Source organism: Pteropus medius, unplaced genomic scaffold (assembly GCF_902729225.1).
Source record: "Pteropus medius unplaced genomic scaffold, Ma_sr-lr_union100, whole genome shotgun sequence".
Lineage (NCBI taxonomy): Eukaryota > Metazoa > Chordata > Mammalia > Chiroptera > Pteropodidae > Pteropus > Pteropus medius.
This window is the reverse complement of record NW_024355008.1, coordinates 7,955,192-7,973,657: the sequence shown is the minus strand read 5'-3', so window position 1 is coordinate 7,973,657 and position 18,466 is coordinate 7,955,192. Positions and strand designations below refer to the sequence as shown.

General features: G+C 31.6%; 1 protein-coding gene across 2 annotated transcripts in view; it reads left to right on the top strand.

The window, feature by feature from the left end:
- The window catches only part of CIP2A (cellular inhibitor of PP2A), a 35,977-nt gene extending 21,055 nt beyond the window's left edge, over positions 1–14,922 (top strand). Inside the window, exons 12-21 of one of the 2 annotated variants that reach the window (XM_039856910.1) lie at positions 282–381; positions 1,846–1,964; positions 4,202–4,397; positions 4,870–4,944; positions 5,034–5,144; positions 7,768–7,964; positions 10,420–10,533; positions 10,768–10,850; positions 11,524–11,663; positions 12,707–14,922. In XM_039856910.1, coding sequence (XP_039712844.1) covers positions 282–381; positions 1,846–1,964; positions 4,202–4,397; positions 4,870–4,944; positions 5,034–5,144; positions 7,768–7,964; positions 10,420–10,533; positions 10,768–10,850; positions 11,524–11,663; positions 12,707–12,877 — 1,306 coding nt within the window. In that variant the 3' untranslated portion in view covers positions 12,878–14,922. The remainder of the gene's footprint in view (positions 1–281; positions 382–1,845; positions 1,965–4,201; positions 4,398–4,869; positions 4,945–5,033; positions 5,145–7,767; positions 7,965–10,419; positions 10,534–10,767; positions 10,851–11,523; positions 11,664–12,706) is intronic. The other variant, XM_039856911.1, reaches the window with a different exon arrangement.
- The last annotated feature ends 3,544 nt before the right edge of the window (positions 14,923–18,466 follow it).

Below are 18,466 nucleotides of genomic sequence, written 5' to 3'. Positions count from 1 at the left end.
AGTAATTTGAAGCAAAAAGTAGAAGCGTGGTATTTGTGAACAGAAAAAGGCTGTCTAAACTTAGACTATTAATGCCTGTTTATTCTTTTTGGATCTTGGGTTAAAAATATCAGAGATAAAAATATCTCTGATATTTTTACTTCTCAAAAGAAATAATACTTTTATCTTCTTGAGATTTAAAAACAAAAATATTGGTTTTTCATTTTCTTTAGCATATTGGACAGAAATAAGCTCTAAGCAATTTTTGAATTATCTAATTTAAATATGACTTCTTTTTAAAGCAAACTTGCTGCTGATGTAATTTTGAAAACTCTTGATTTGATGAACAAACTTAAACAATCGGTTCCTGGTATGGAAGTAAGCTTCTACAAAATCCTTCAGGTGAGTTTAAACTCTTCAGATAGTGAAGTTTGCTTCCCAATTTAGGTTTCTGTTTTAATATTTTTAATTTTTTGAAGATGATTTTCTTAGTGCATTCAGAAGAAAGTTTAAAGTTGTTAATGGTCTTATGTAGCTATAATATTCTTACTACACAGTTATTTCACATAGTTTTGTAGAAATTGATCATAAGTGCCTCAAGTTCTTATATACAGAATGTTGATGATAGTGGTGCTTTCCTTTTTTGTGTCCTACTTCAGTTTTCATCATTTATTTCTATTGATATTTCAGTGGTGGGAAGAGTAGTACTTATTTTCGGGGTTTTGTTTTTGGTTGGAGTTGATGATGTAGGGATTTTTAGAGGATAGGGAGACATCTGGAAGAAAAGGGCTTGGTTATGAATGACAATAAGATTAGACAGTTGATGTAGAAAATAACTGACAAATTTCATTGATAGAAGCTGAATGAGAGCTCTAGATGCTTACCTTGATAGTCACAAAACCTGGTTTATAATAGATACTTAGCAAACATTTGTGAATTAAGTTACTGTAATAACAAAGATGACTCGTGCCTGTATAGACAGAGTAGAAGCCAAAACTGAAACCTTTTGCTGAAACACTTGTACTCTTTGAGAACATGATGCTTAAGCGATGGGGTTCAGGTGTTGACTCCACTACTTATTAGAGCAGACTTGAGTAAGTTATTTCACCTCTCTGAGCTCTTAGTTCCTGAGTGTGGAGTGGAAATAATGATCCCCCTATATAGAAGGAGTTACGAAGAGTTACCACTGGAGTTATGAAGGTAAAGCCCAGCTCTTATCATGGTTCTGTGGCAGTAGATTATACTTAACTATCTACAAGACACTTAACGTTGTTGATAGTTATAAAGGATTCATGTTTTAATATTTTTCTCTGTTAACTTACTCAACATAAAAATTGAATCAAACTGATTTTATGTCAGTTCTTAAATGTTTTTCAGAATAGATGATTTGGGGCTTACAGTACGAATGTAAAATATTTATTGACATGAAAGACTTATACTTTAAGTATAATTGTTTCAGTCACTAAATTAAAATTTTTATTAAGTTAATTTAAATTTTACTTTTATTTTCTATTAAGTTAATTTGAATTTTACTTTTATTATTTGATTAACTTGGAAATGATTAGCCAGTTTTTCTTTTAAATGGTAGCTAGAAAAATAAAATATGAGTCAGTTGTGGATAATATTTTAAATTCATCAAAATATTTAAGACCTGATTTTTATAGGTACAGTCAAAAGCATTCAAAACCTTTGCCAGATTTTTAACCTGGTGTTCATGTTGATTGCTAAGATAATTATAACAAGGTAAAGTAATAAATATGTCCAAAAGCAGGTAGAAACACTTTAGAATTTGTCTAGAATTTGACTAAAAAACCTGACATTATGTATATTTTCTGCCTCTCATTTTCTGGTTTCTGATTTGCTTAGGATCCACGCCTGATTACTCCCTTGGCTTTTGCTTTAACATCAGATAATAGAGAACAAGTACAGTCTGGATTGGGACTATTATTGGAAGCTGCTCCACTGCCAGATTTTCCTGCCTTAGTGTGAGTTAATCATTTGCAGTGTATCTCTTATAATGCTGGAATATTCTGCTGTGTTTCTTTAGCAGGCCTCAATGTAGATAGATTAAAAAGTTAGTGAATCAAAGTCTTTGTTGTAATAGTAATTTTTCAAATGGTTAAAAAAATTTGATTCCAACTGAAAAGATCAGGTGTATACTTAGGGAAGAGCTAGATCTAGATGGTTAAATACTATCTAGGTGAATCACAGTCTCTCACTGCCTCTTTTCATGAAGAAGCTTCTGGACTAAGCTACTTCTGGACATCATACCAATTTAGTTCCTCCCTAGAAAGAGCTTTTCCTTCCCAATTGTTTAACTGGTAAGTCTAAGGATGACTGTCATTGATCAGATCTAGATCATTTGCCAAGGTCCCCTCCTTGGCAAATGCTAAGGGTTCACCTATGAGAACTACATGAACTGGAAGTTGGGAGTTGGGGGCAGGTGGGTAAGGCAAGTTCTTAAAGAAAAATTCTCTTTTGTCAGAAAGAATAGATAATGGCCAGGCAAAATTATCCACTATATTCATTAATTTTAAACATTAAAAGAATATTTGCAATTATGTTTGAAAAAAATTAGATTTTCAGAGCTGTCTATAAACTAAATGATTGACAAAATGTTTAGTAGGATTCTACTTTAATTTTTAAAAGTTTAAGTAGATTATATAAATGTATTTGCAAAAGTAGTTTGAATAAACTGAAGCAGTGGTAAATAGATAAGACATTTCTACATGCCAGGGTCAGCAAACCATAGCCAGCAGATGGGAGTCTGTTTTTATAGATAAAGTTTTATTGGGATAGGGCAACATCCATTCATTTCCATATTGTCTGTGCCTACATTTATGCTTTGAATCAGGATTAGGAAGTTGTAACAAACTATATACACTCAAGCCTAAAATACTTAACTACTTTGTCCTTTAAGGAAAAGCTTGCTAAGCTCTGCTACTTCTATTAACTAACTTAGCTAACTCATTTGTCAGAATTAGTATTTTAAGTAGTCATAAATTAAGAGGTAAAGAACTATGGAAAATAAGACATAAGAGAATATAAAATCAAAATTCCTTTCACTTTTTTTTAATAAATATTTTTTAAGAAATAAATGGACAAATAGGGAGCTTCTGAAGTCACAAGATAGAAATGGTCTGTAAAGCTGCTTCATTTTGTGGTGGCCTGCTTGCTTCAGCTGTGGTACTCTGACATGAAGCAAATCTTCGACTTTACTGAAAGTGAGAGTCACATCTCCTTTCTGTCTTTGAATGCAAGGCCTTCCCAGTGTACTGTGTCTTGGTCATCTGTCTTGTGTGGTATAATTTTCTCTTTGGACACTATCTCAGGTGTCCATTTATATCTATTTATGCCTTTCTTTACATTATCTTAGTTTAATAAGGTGAAATTATATGCTGGGTAGATGGATGAGTGGGTATAGGTAGATTGTGTGTGTGTGTGTGTGTGTGTGTGTGTGTGTGTGTGTGTGTGTGTGTATTTTATTTAAACATTTAACAAACATCTGGTGAGGGCTACCTATGTGCCAGGCTCTCTTCTAGGCATTTTTGAATATTACAGTGAATTAGAGAGCCTTCTGTCATGAGGTTTATTTACATTCTAGTTGGGAGCAAGTTAAAAGAAATAAGCTTTATAACATACACATCATTATGGGTGGAGGACTTCTCTGAGGAAGTGAGTTTAAACTGAGACCTGATAATAAGAAGGAGCCAACACTATGCAGATCTGGTGAGAAAGTGTTCTAGGTAAAGTAACAGCTTATACAAAGGCCCTGAGACAGGAATAATATGGGATAAATGGAAGGGACAGAATGGAAATCAGATTGGTGAGAATATACTGAATGAGAAAGGGGAAGGGTGAAGGACAAAGGTAAAGGCCAGGTGATGTTGCCCATGGTAAGAAAAATGTTCTTATCGTAACATTAACATTTTCTTTAATTTTTACAAATAATCCACACTCACAAACTAGTTTTAGTGCCTCTAAACATTAAGAAGCAAGTGTTGTCACTACGAAGAGTTATAAGTAGAAAAGAGTTTCCTTTAGCAAATTTAGGACATTTCCCAAAATCCTACTTCGTCATAGACTCCAAGATTATTTCAAAAATATTTGAAGACTTATTCCCAAAAAGAATCATTCTAAAAGATTCCCTGATTCTGTACTAACTCTGACTTTTGCTCTATTTTCATGTAGTTATTTCATTTTCTTTTTGCTTCTCATCTAGACTTGGAGAAAGTATAGCAGCAAACAATGCCTATAGACAGCAGGAAACAGAACATATGCCCAGAAGAATGCCTTTGCAATTATTAAATCACAGTTTTCCAACATCAGTAAAATGTTTTACTCCTCCACTTTTGAAAGATAGAATTCCTGGATTGAACATTGAGGAATTAATAGAAAAACTTCAGTCTGGAGTGGTGGTGAGTAATAAATAGGCATTATAAATGGGATTCTGCTGGGTACATATCAGTAAACATAAGCCCTGATTATAACATTAAACAACTTTAGATGCAAATTTGAATATTGAAACAAAAAGTAACAATTTTCTGAGAAGTTAGGAAATAAAGTAAGAAAACATCAGCCATAAAATCCCTATATTTTAACACGGCTATCATTCTTTCCCTAGTCTTCTATCCAGCCCACCCTCCCCCACACCTTCAGTATTAAAATATATTAAGGAATATATTTTAAATTCCCACAAAAATTCCAGATTTTACTCAGATATTCTTCTACAACAGCCATGTTAGTGAAATGTTTGTGAACTGCCTGATATGACTTTTTTTTTTACTTTCTAACTTATTAAGTTTTAATTTAGCTTTATAGTAGGCATTTTCTTATTTTGTCAAGTGTTAAAATTTTCTGATTCGTTTACTTTATTGTGTTAAAACGTAGGTAAAGGATCAGATTAATGATGTGAGAATATCCGACATAATGGATGTATATGAGATGAAACTATCTACATTAGCTGTGAGTACAGGCTTATTTTAACCATGTGTAACAAGCTTTGATAGATGTTTTCTGGTAAATGATGAAGATTAATGATGTTTATTTAATAGTCCAAAGAAAGCAGACTACAAGATCTCTTGGAAGCAAAAGCTCTAGCCCTCGCACAGGCCGATAGACTGATTGCTCAATATCGCTGTCAAAGAACTCAAGCTGAGACAGAGGTGTGTATAATATAAATTACATCTGATTAGTAGAAAAATAAATGAAGTAAAACATGTACAAAATATTAGTTATATCTCTGTTGCTATGATTGAAGTAAATTTTCCTCAGCATTTGACACAACTACTCCCTTTTCTTGAAACCCTCTCCCTTGTCATTTAGGTTATGCCATCATCTGGTTTTCCTTCCACCCCAATGTATATTTTTTTTCCCCAATACTGTTGACCTACAGTATTATGTTAGTTTTGGCTGTACAACATAGTGATTAGACATTTATATACCTTAAAAATGATCACCCCAATAAGTCTGATACTGTAATGGTTAATACAGTATTATCGACTATATTCCCTATGCTGTACTTCACATCCCTGTGAGTATTTTCATAACTGACAATTTGTATTTCTTAATCCCTTTTATCTTTTTTACCCATCCCTCCAAACCCCCTCCCATCTGGCAACCATCAGTTAGTTTCTGTATCTGAGTTTCTTTTTCTTTTGTTTGTTTATTAGGAGTCTTGTCGCTATTCTTTCACTATTTGCTCCAGATCAAATCCTTTTGATTTTTCATATGAATCACAACAGAGCTTCTTTTTTGTCTTCCTACTGGTAGTCTAGTGCCCTCTTCTCAACCATCCACTACATATTGCCAGAGTCATCCTATTTTGTACTTAGTTCTCCCTTTTTTTCCCCCCCACAGTAATCCTTGAGGTAATAATCTGATCTTATCACTCCTGTGCTAAACATTCTTCAGTGGCTCAAAAAATAATTTAAATTTCTTACTTTGGCATACAAGGAGTCTGACTACTACTCATTCTACATTTCCTTGTTTCCTGTGCAGTCAACCATATTATATTACTTTGCAGTTTATGAAACTTGACATACTCTTATGTTTCCCTGTCCTTCCACTTGCTGTTCCATATCTGGAACACATTTTTCTCTCTAACTCTTAATAATTCTTCAGATTTTAGTTTAAATACCTCTATTTCCCAGTAAGCTTTCTCTGCTCTTCTTTTTTACATGTTAGTTGATCCTTCCTCTATATATCTTCCTTGTGCTTCCCTTTTTATAACTATTGACGTAAGAAACATCCTAACCTGAGAAGAATTTTTAAAAGAGTTTATTTGAGCCAAACAACAATGCTAGGAAGCAAGATCTCAAATGCTCTGGAGAATGACAATTTTGCAGTTTTCTTTAATATAAGGAAGATTACATGAAAGTGAGAGAAAACAAAGCACAGGACAGTTAACAAGATTATTTGTTTCCTTTATTGGTCTGAAAAAGATTATTCTGCTATTTCAAAGGTGTATTAACCAGATGCACAAGAACAGTGGACAGGGCTTACTTAAACCTAAAAGATACGTGCCTGGGGTATGACTACCCACGATGACATGCCCAGTTAGGAATTTATAATCTGATCACCCTGTGAGGTTGCTTTTGGTCACTGGACTTGTCAGATATATTAAAGAACTACTTTTTCATTCACATAACACTTCTCACACCATGGGAAAATTGTATGACTCCACCCCCATCTTTGAGGTCAAAGTCTGTTTCTATATTTTCAGGCCCCGGCACAATCCTTGGCATATGGTAAGTGTTTAGAAAGTTTGACACTATGCTATACATGCACACACACGTGTGCACATGTATGTGTGTGTCTGTGTGTGTGTGTGTGTGTGTGTGTGTGTGTACATATATACATATATGTATATATATACATTATGGGTGAGAACTTTGTTCGGTAATATGAAATTCCCAGCAGATACAAATGGAATCTAAACATGATTTCATTTATAATGAGTTATGATAAAGTTGTTTGACTTTTGAAATAAGCATTAAAATCAGTGACAAGAAGATGATACATTGAATTTATCATAAATTCCAATAAAGAAAACTAGCGATATTAATATCATTTTTTCCTCTTTTTATAGCACATTCTTATTTTCTATGTCTATTGGACACGCCTCACATTTTATTGGAAGATTTAATGTTTTATCCATATTACTGAAAAGGCTTTTTATAAAAATAACAGTAAATATTTGGTATTACTGCTTTACAGACTCTCATAAAAACAGAAGGTCTTAGGTTTTCATCTGGCATTTTTAAATAAGTATTATTTTGGGGGGCAAAATTATTCTAGTTACTACCCTGCTTCTTTGTTGTTTAATGTCACAAATACTTTCATATTGAATCTAGGTTCACTGATTGTGCTAGCTTAATTTTTTAAGTGTTGCTTAAATTAAGATGTTATTCTTAATTCTTACTTGATATGGGTAAACCGATATGTGCAGACTTTGTGGTTTAGTGTTGGTGGCTAGACCCAAGGACCATATCCTTTTAATTGAGTACTGTATGTAGAGAACTGCCTTTGTGTTATTATAATTGTGTTCATTTTCATGATTCGGGTCTTACTGAGATTTTTTTTTTTTTTTAAGAAAAATCTATTAAGTAAAAACTTAAGAGTGTCAGCTTTATTAGAAATAGTTAAATAATAAGTATATGTGACTAATAAATCTTCATATAAGCCGTTAGATGCTAACCTATTACATATTTGATAAATCTTGTAAGTTGTAGAAACTGAGCATATTATATAAATAATAGTTGAAAAGTCTATTCCATTTTCTTTTAGGCACGGACACTTGCTGGTATGTTGAGAGAAGTTGAGAGAAAAAATGAAGAGCTTGGTGTGTTGCTAAAGTCACAGCAGATTGAATCAGAAAGAGCCCAGAGTGATATTGAGCATCTTTTTCAACATAATAGGAAGTTAGAGTCTGTGGCTGAAGAACATGAAGTACTGACAAAATCCTACATGGAACTTCTTCAGAGGTAAATTAATAAAATAAAAGTTTCTGTGAAAGGTTAGAATCTAGAATGAATACACATCACTTCTTTTCTATGGCCTAAAAGTCTTTTTTAAGTAGACATATATTCTGATAATACCATAAGGTAAGTAGTTAGCAAGAAACACATCATAGTGAAATGAAGTATTCCTCACTCAAACTCAGTATCAAAGTTAGAAACAGAATACAAGTCTCTGTATCTCTTTCCAGTTGACTCTACTTCTTTCATTTATTCACGTAGTCAACAGTCATCTGGATGTTAGCACCACAAGGACAAGTTTTGTTTGTTTTAGTTCACTGGCAAATCCCTTGAGCCTAGAACAGTGCTTGGTACATATCTAGGCAATCCATAAATAATTGTTGAATGACCTTAGTTGTTTTAGTTTATATTGGTTTAACCATATGAATTAGCCATTTCTACAGGTAAAACATGGCTGAATTAACACTTTCCTATCATTCAGCCTAATAGCATGGAAATTTAGGTAATAGTATTTAACTGATCTCTAAATTTGTAGTCAGTATTTCTTCTTAGTGTCATTGAATATAGTTTACTTATATGTGTGACTATATATGTAGAATAAATTTTTATAGGTGCATTGCTCAGTTAAAGGATAGTTGAAAAGTTTTAAATTTTCGATTGCCACGTTTCCCTCCAAAAAGGCTATACTAATTTATACTCCCACTATCACAAGTATGAGAGCGATTCTTTTTCCCTCCCTTGTCAAACTTTTTTTATCTTTTAGGCCAATTTTAAAACCTCTGAATTATAAGGAAAACCAGGAACAATTAACATATCTTCTACCAGACAGTAAAAACATTCTAGTTAAATTGTTCTTTTTTAAAATTTATATTTGAAGATTGGTTAAAAGTTGAAAAAATTTCTACTGTTATATGCTGTTAATATAGAGATATAGAAAAATTTAACTTTGTAATATTTATGTGCTGATTGGCCTATCAACAAAATCAAAGGATGGAGAATGGATAACATCTAGAAAATGCGTGATGACACAGTGATTTCTAAACTGGATATTTTCCAACAACAGTTTTTTCCAAAGTCTGATTGTTCAAGGCAATCCTGATAAAGTGAACTATTAGTGTTAAGTCAAGGTGTAAGAGAAAGTAAGCAACTGGTCCAAGAGAAATACGGGATTTCTAGGACCTGCTGATGTTCCAGATAGTGATTGAAGAGCCAGGAAGTAAAACTCCTGCCTCGAGGGGCCAGGTAGGTAGCAAGTAAATGAAACTGACTGGGGAAGGCTCATCTATAATGTTAGGGACTATCTAAAGGAACCAAAAATTTTGTTTTTAAGAAACTGTGTGGGACAAATAAAACATTTCTGCCGGTTAAATTTGTCTGGTGCTGCCACTTTATTCATGTTAGTACTTAGTGAAGTGAAAAGGACATATTATGCTTTCATTAACCTAAACGGCCAAAATGAAAGGCAACAAGCATTTATTTGAGATCACAAAGAATAAATAGCTACTTGGGAAGCATTGATTTAGGCAGAAACCCACATAGTGTTCCAATTAGGGAGTAAGGCAAGGGGATTTTATGAGAATTAGAAGGGAAATAATTACTGAATAGAAGGAAAGAATTGCTGTAGATGCAAATAAGCTAAGTTACTGCTATACATGGTGGTATTAATTCTAAAGAATGTCTTTAATTTTTGATTCAGTCATCAAGCTGTCTTCTTTCTTGTTAGCTTTGCAAACAGTTGTTTGAAGTACAACTGTGTTTCAAGTGTTGATTTGGCCCAGTCTAAACGTAATTTTGCCCAATTCAAACATTCCAAAGGTTTGAGGAGTAAGATGTGCAAGGCAGTTCCTCTGGAATCACTGCCTAAACTCTACTTAAAAACAACAACAACAACAAAAAAAACGTTTTCACACTTAAGATAGTTGGGTATCAAAGTATCACTTTAGAAAGTCTATATTTACCTTGCAGGTAAATAAGCAGGACTATTAAATGCAGAGCTTTAAAGTGACAAGACAAATTTAGAATCCTCAACTATTTTTATTCATTAACTTGACATTTTTAATTAAACATATATTATGCCTAAGCAGCTAATTAATGATGACAGACTTTTACAGAAGTAGTTTCAATTTCTGGACCTAACTATAAAGATAGTTGTGTGTATTTTATAGCAAATTTTGTAATGCAGTGTAATCTGTAAAATAAAGCTCTATATCCATAAATATGAGGTTAATGCCCCACACATTTTCATTTCATAGTAATTTTTATCACCTCAGTCAGCTAAAACATGTCTTTATTCTCTTTTAGAGTTGATCTAGCTTTGTTTATGTCCTGCTTGTTCATAATCCTTTTCTTATCTGCAGGATATGCAATTCGATTAGGAAAAAAGGTGAAGAAAATACTTAGTTTCTTTTCTTCATTATATGTTTTCCTCCAAAAAATGTCAATTCACCCCCTCTCTTTTCAGGAATGAAACAACTGAAAAGAAGAATAAAGATTTACAGATCACATGTGATTCTCTGAATAAACAAATTGAGACAGTGAAAAAGTTGAATGAAGCACTCAAGCAACAAAATGAAAAGTAAATCTCTAGTTATTTATTCTAATTATTTTGGAATTTTCAAAAACAATATGATTTCCTTTATACAGAAAATTGGTTTTTTACAGATAAAATTAATACAACTTTTACTTATTTTATATAGAAAACATTCGGTAGAATTTAAAGATAAATACTGTTCTTGGAAATTTTAAAATACTTGTTGAGAAAAACGATATGATTCATTGATATTTTCTATTTTTTTTTTTATAACTGCAGAACTGTTGCCCAATTAATAGAGCGAGAAGAACAGAGAAAAGAAGTACAGAACCAACTAGTAGACAGAGAATGTAAACTAGCAAGTAAGTAGCTTTTTATTTTCACACATCTTGTGCTGGAAGAAAATCAAAGCATGAGTGGTTTTTATTTGGTTCTTCATTAGTTTAAAACCTTAAAGCACATCCTAAACAGCTCTCCATCTCTTGCCATAACATTTCACAGAGCAGTTTAGTTTAACTGGGAGTTATAGGAAATGATTGTCCTTTTTAAAATAAAACTTTTTAAAGGAATATAACAGCAGGTGGCACTGCTAACTTTTAGTTACTAGCTTCTTAATGATAGCTCTGAAATGAACCACAAAATGTTTTGTTCTAAATCACTTTCCTTAAAGCACAGATATCATCCATCTACCTATATAATTTTTCATAGTTTTCTCTCTCTTTTTCTCTTCTAACCCTTAAGCTGTGAAGATTGCCTTTCTCATTACTATATATTATATTTAGAACTGAGAAAGAAGGAAAGACATGGAGATTTGGCTATTTCTATAGAATTCTGGTATAGGGGAGGAGTTTCATGTGTCGTTGTTCTTTTTTTTTTCCCCCTCCCTGAAATACTGTAAAACTTATTTCCAGCAAGATATTTCTTCATCTTCCTAGTTGTCTTTCTTTTGCTCTTATGACACAGCTAAAGTTTTTCAGGGTAAGTTAGTATAGGACCTCTGAGCATATAGCTGACTATTTGTTTGTTCATTTGAAGACTTGCAACAAAAAACGAAAGTACAAGAGGAAAAGATTAAAGTCTTACAGAAAGAAAGGGAAGATAAGGAAGAAGCTATTGATATCCTTAGAAAAGAATTAACCAGAACAGAGCAGATAAGAAAAGAATTGAGCATTAAGGTAAGCATCTGTTGAGTTTTCATTTGCAGTAAAATGAAAAAGTTGTTTATTTTGTGAAAAGAGTGAATTAGTATAAATTAATGGTCTATTTCTTTAGTAATTTTGTTAGAAGATGTTAGGATCTCAAAGTGGTTTGATTATTATTTGTTATGACTCTCACAATGTAAAAACCTGTATTTTCTAAAATCATCAAACATTTATTAAATATATACTGTGTGCCAGCACTTAATGCTTTTAAGTGGGCAAGGAAATACAAAAAAGGGTTCCAGTTCTTGATGTCACATATAGGTAGCTGTATATAGGTATATATCTGCCCCTCTCTGCTTATGGGATGGTAAGAATAATAGTAGTTCACATTTATTTAGAACTTCATAATTTGCAAAAGACTCTACAAAACATTTTTCTTTTTTTTCCCCCATTTTTCTTAATCCTTCTCACTTTAACAAATATGTAAATATTTAATTATTTTCAGCCCACAAACAAAACTGAGTCTTGGGTTAAGTGACTTGCTCAAGGACAGTCACTTAGCTAAGTGAAACAGTAGTCTTACATATTCTGAATCTAAGTCATTGCTGTTTCTACATTATCTTGGTTGCTTGAGTGTGGTAGCTATGAATAGTGCTTTCTGGCCTATCTACTACCAAGAAGATGAGAACAGACCAGGATTAAAAGACTATTTGAACAACTGCAAAGCATCAGTGATGGAAGAGGCATAAAATTCCATCCCACATTTACAGATTTCCTGGTTCTGCTTTAATGTGGTTATTTTAATAGTAATTCTGAATGTCAATATGTAGTATTATCTCCAAAATTTCAGCTACTAGCATTGACTTAAAAAGACAAATTGAACATGTCTTCCCAATTTATATTGTACGATTACTTATCTTAAACTTACCATATAATTTAGTTAACTAAAATATATTTGTAATAGAGTCTTTTGAAATGGTTGTCTTACAAATAAAAAGTAAGGATATCTTAAAATATCTGTGAAGAGAAAACATGCTAAGTTGTTTTTTTTCTCTCCCCTGTCCCAAATTTCTTAGGCTTCCTCCCTAGAGGTTCAAAAGGCCCAATTAGAAGGTCGTTTGGAAGAGAAAGAGTCCCTGGTGAAACTTCAGCAAGAGGAGTTGAATAAACACTCTCATATGATAGCAATGATCCACAGTTTAAGTGGTGGAAAAATAAATCCAGAAACTGTGAATCTCAGTATATAGACATTATGTATTTATCTACTGGGGGAGGAAAAGTGGGGAAGGTAATTTGTGACTCCAAAAGAATATCAAATTATTATCTAATTATTTAGTAAAGAACCTGATCTGATACATGTTTTTATTTGGTCTTAAAGTTTTACTTCCTGTTTTTGGTTTTTATTGCTTAAAGTTTTTTTTGGTTCTTATATTAGAATATTCTTAACCTCCATTATTGATTTTTCTAAGTTTTTTTTCGTTCTGTTTTCCACTTCTGCTTGTTGAATTTATTCTCATTTGTCACTATTCAGATTTTAAAATCAAACTTTTTTGATATAACAGTCTTAAAGATTAATAAATTAAAGATGTATTTAGTAAAAAGAGAAAGCATGATACTGCTGGAGAAGATTTTCTCTAAGGTAGAGCAAAAGAAAATCTCAGTGAATTTAAAATAATTTTATTACTACATTTAAAATGCAGTAAAATATATGGTATAAGTTCTAAATTTGATAAAAATACAATGAATATAAAATGAATAATGTATAAAAATTAGAACATAACTTAAATGACAACATTGTTTGTCATGTTAAAACTAATAACTTGTATTATTTATGAAATAGCTTTAGTTTTACTCTTTTTAAAATATTGCATGTTGGCCCACCCATATCATTTCAATTATGAATTTATGATTTTTGTAGGGATAACTTGGATTCTACCCTTTCTACATATTCAGAAATTTATTTGTTGTTAATTCTGATGTATATTTCATTTAATGTATTGTCTTTTATTTAAATCGTTTTTAATTGGGCCATTTAATTTTAAAGCATAGGCTAAATATTTTTTATGTATTTCTTTAATACAAGAGAATTTTTTAGTACTCTTCATTTGAATCAAATGTTCTAAGTAGTGTTTAAGAAGTGTTTTTATATCAATATTTTACTTGATTTTACTGTTAGGCTGTTCAAATAATTTTACTTGGTGTTTTCACTGTTTTTATCTCCATTTGACTCAGGTGAACTGCTTTTTCAACTGTAGTATATTCAAATTTATGTTTAGACATTAAACATAAATATATTTTTTCATAATTCATTAATTACATTAATATCAAACTATAATAGTTTTAAATATCTATGCATTTTGTTCAGTTATGCAGATTTTTAAAAGAGCATTGTGCTAACATTTTAAATTGCTGCTTATTCTATAAGAAGTACATTCTATTTCTTTTGCAAAACTGAAGGAATTATCAATTTAATATGAAAAAGCTTAAATGGATACATATAACTAAAGAACAAAAGGCTCTGTAAAATAAAAAACAAAAAGTGTTGTAAACAAATAGTGAACCAAAAGCTCTAGGGAAAACCAAAGCATCTTTATAATTTAGACACTCAAGACACTGAGCCTGGCCCAGTGCTACCTAACAGAACTTTTTGTGATGATGGAAATGTTCTGTGTCTGCATTGTTTAGTGTATAGCCTTTAACTACATGTTGCTATTAAGGACTTAAAATGTGGCTAGTGGAACTGAAGAATTCAATTTTTAAAAATTTAATTTTAATTAATTTTAGTTTTAATTGCCATCCTACTGGACAATGAAGATCTAGTCTTCCAAGTACACATTTTAAACCACACAATATGCCTTTTCTTAAAGGCCTACATAGGCAGAGACTACATGTATTTTTTTGCAGCCTTTTGTTAATGCAACAGTTTTAACCTGTTGTTTCTAATCTCTTTGAAGAAGAAAAGCTGTACTTCAGTTTTAAAAGTGAGTACTAATCATCATTCTCCACTTTTTCTGTTTTTCTTAGTCTTTCTGTAGCGTCTTTCATATTGTTCCTATTTTTCTTAACCTTAGTGTGTTGGTTTTGTTTGTTTGTTTTTTGCTTTTTGGGTAAGTGTACCTCAGATTTTTTAAAAAAGTATCTGTATGTGTATGTGTTTTTCTTTTAAAGAAATTGATTTTAAGCAAGTTTCAGTCACACCATAGTCAGAGTTTTACAAATGATTTTTGTGTGTGTACATGTCCATTTCCTAATGGAAAAAACAAAACTAAATAAATGCATCATTATATTAGAATCGTTTTAATTCTCTAAAAGTTTTTCTATGAAGAATTTATATTCAAGTGTACTTTAACACAGTTCTTTTTAACATTTACATTTGTCACTGGAACAAATATAAAATATAGACTTCTTAAAAAATTTGGCTAATTGGAGTTTATACTAAACTGTTTATTTAATGTCAGGGCAAAAAAATACTCATTAAATTTAATGCTTTGATTTGAGAGGAATTTATTAGATTAGTGCCCTTTTAGTTTTGTTTACTATATGTTTTAAAAGGTATGTTATGTTAAGGATATAATAAGAGTCTGTCTTGAGTTAAGATTGTTAGTTAAATGAAAATATGTTTGAATTTCAGCTTCTTCCTGAAGCTCATTGACATATGTTATAGGTACCTCTAATCAAGGTATATTCTTTAAAACTCATAACCTTATTTTAATTTGATTCTTTTTCTATTTTTATATAATTATTCATTATATTTAAAACTTTTGTCTTGGCTTACCTACTACTGAACCAAACACATGTCCTGTTTGTAACTTCTTTGTAGAAGTCAGTAAAGGGCCAGGTAATAAGTATTTAGTCTTTGTGAGACATACGGTCTCTATCACAATTACTCAGTTGTAGCACGAAAGCAGCCATAGACAGTACATACATAAATGGGCATGTTTGTCCAGGGTCATAGCTCTTCCAGTAAAAATTTTATTTACAGAAACAGTTGGAGCTTTCCTATTGGATGTTATCTCTCACTAATTAATTGGCCCTTTTATCACAAAGAAGTCTCTATCTTTGGTAATCTTGTCTCATATTACTATAGCCACTCCAGCCTTTTTGTTGGTCTCTTTTTCTATCAGTTTATTTCTGGACCTTACATAAAAACCAACCTATGTCTTTATATATAAATGACATGAACTTGTAGACAATTATAGTTGAATCTTGTTTTTGTATCTATTTTGACATATGAGTCCTTAACTTTCACAGTCTCTGTGGAGTTAATATTGTACCACTTAATATAAAATGTAGAAACCTTCAATTTTATCTATTTATCCTCTCTTCATTCTTTATGCTATAGTTGACACATATAGCTTATATATACTAACCCCCAAGATAATGTTATAATTTTTGTTTTAAACAAGTATATCGAAATACCCTGGTTCCCAACATCATAATATATTTACCTCTTTGCAGGCAATAACTAGTGTCTTCAATGTAACATTACTATTTTTCCCTTTAGAAATAATAAGTAACTTGTGGGGAAACTGCAAATAACCTGTTTTGACTTTCACCCACAAGTTCTAGCATCCATTGATAATTCTTGCTTGATGCAGTTATTACTCTGATGGTTGCCAAATGGTTATTTTCTTTGACTTAATGGGAGAAGATTGAACATTTTGGTAATATTATGATATACCGTGAATAGCAATCTAAATTGTATCATTTATTACACCATTGACAAAATTAAAATGTAGTACTTACAGTTTTACAATTAATAGAGAATGTACTTTTTTATGTGTATATTTTCACAAGTCAAGAATTTGAGATTTTATGTAGTTTAAGAAAAGTAGTAGGTATGTTAAGTATAGTGAATATTTTTTCAAGCCACAGGGCCCTTTGGAAATTATTGTCCTTTTCAAACCCCCTAATTTTAGAATTGCTCATTTAGATCGTAAGATTTTTTGGGGGGTGGGGGGAATCACTTGCCTTAGTCTGTCAATGATCACCAATAAATATTAAATACATATTACCCATAAAGATAAGTAAGTCTTTTAAATTAAAAAACATTGTATATTTTCAACATTCCCTGAGTTTACATTCAAGATAGTTTTTTTAAAAAATAAATAAAATATATGACCTATACCTTTAAAAAGTAGGTAATTTATTTAATTTTTATAATGTCGGTAATGAGCCTGATAAGTATTTATAATTGTATGCTTCTGTAATCCATAAATTGAGAGGAAACATAAATATAAAAAATTCATGGATTCCTTTGACTCTGCAAATCACCTTGAAATCTTATAGTCTTATTGTGTTCAGCATTCTGTAGCTAATTGATTTTCTTCCTGTCATTCAAAGACTCTGTAAGGCCTGTTTTGTTTATGCTTGTGTTCATCTAAACATTTCAAAAATACCCTAGAGAAAAACTTAATTATCACCATGAACAAGAGGTGCCATAATTCTCAGAACCCAGTTTTTTGCACATTGAGCTACAATACAGTCCTTCATAAAATTCATTAAATCTGAGAAATATCTTTCTTCCCAACTCAATGCACTTTTTTCATTATATAATTCCCTAAGAACCTGGTGTTTATTTGCTCTTGGTATCTCAAAAAAGGCTAGATAATTCTAGGATACATAGCAAAGGGCTTTTTATGTAAGGTCCAGCTAGTGCTGCATAAGAGAGTAATATTTTCAATCAATAGAGTAGGTTGGGTTACAGTTTCATTATGTTATTAAAAACTAATTTTCCACTAAGTAGTAGCTAAGCATTTGGCAAGGATTTAGTAGTGAACATGATTCTCTTTGCTACATTATCTACACTGTTATTCTAAGAGTTATATTTCATTTCACTTATCTTGAAGAGCCAAAAGATACAATGTATTAGAGTAGCCTATGCTCTTCTCAAACTTCAAATAAAAAGGCTTATGATTAGCCTTAGGAAAAGACAACACTTTATGCTCAATTAGGCAGGGTTTTCATTTACCCACAAGACTAGTATTAACTACTACCAAGTAATTTGTATAATACCCACAGTTAATCAGAACATGTTAGAGCTGAAAGTATTCTTAAAGAAGTGACCCAGGCCCCTAATATTTCAAAAATATACTTAAACTTTATATTGCATTTTCAGAAAAGAGGCCTCATTATTCAAATACAAACTGGTATGTAAAAAAACAGGCAATTTCACTTCTAGGAATTTATCTTAAGGTTAATAAGGACTAAAATTTAGGTACTAATCTTTAGATAACACTGTTCCTGTGGCACAAGATTGGAAACGATATATATACAGCAATTGGTGATTGGTAAATCAATTATAGTCATATAATAGAAGAGCATGCAGCCTTTTAAGAAAGACTGAAATATGTGAGTACATGGAAAGATTCCTGGTGTGTTAAGTGGGAAAAGCAGGAAACCAGACTATTTGTAAATGTTCATATATCTTTATTTTAAGATATATGTGTATAGATATATATGCATACATGTGTAATAAACTATAAGCTTTGTCTTGACGTAAGAAATGTCCAAATCTGTAAAGAATTTTTATCAGAATTTATTTGAGCCAAAATGACATTTGCCAGAAAGCTAGGTCTCAGATCCTCTGCAGAATGACAGTTTTGCAGTTTCTTTTATGCATTTGAACTTGAGAGAAGATAAGGAAGATTACATGAAGGTGAGAGGAGCAAGGTAGGGATTAGATTATAGGATAGTGTGCTCTCTTATGCTCCTTAGGGTTTTGAAAAAGGCATTTCAAAGGTGTGTTAACCTAGATGCACAAAAACAATGGGCAACGCTTGCTAAAGGCAAATATGAACCTGTTACTAAAGAAGTTATATGCCTGGGGTGTGATT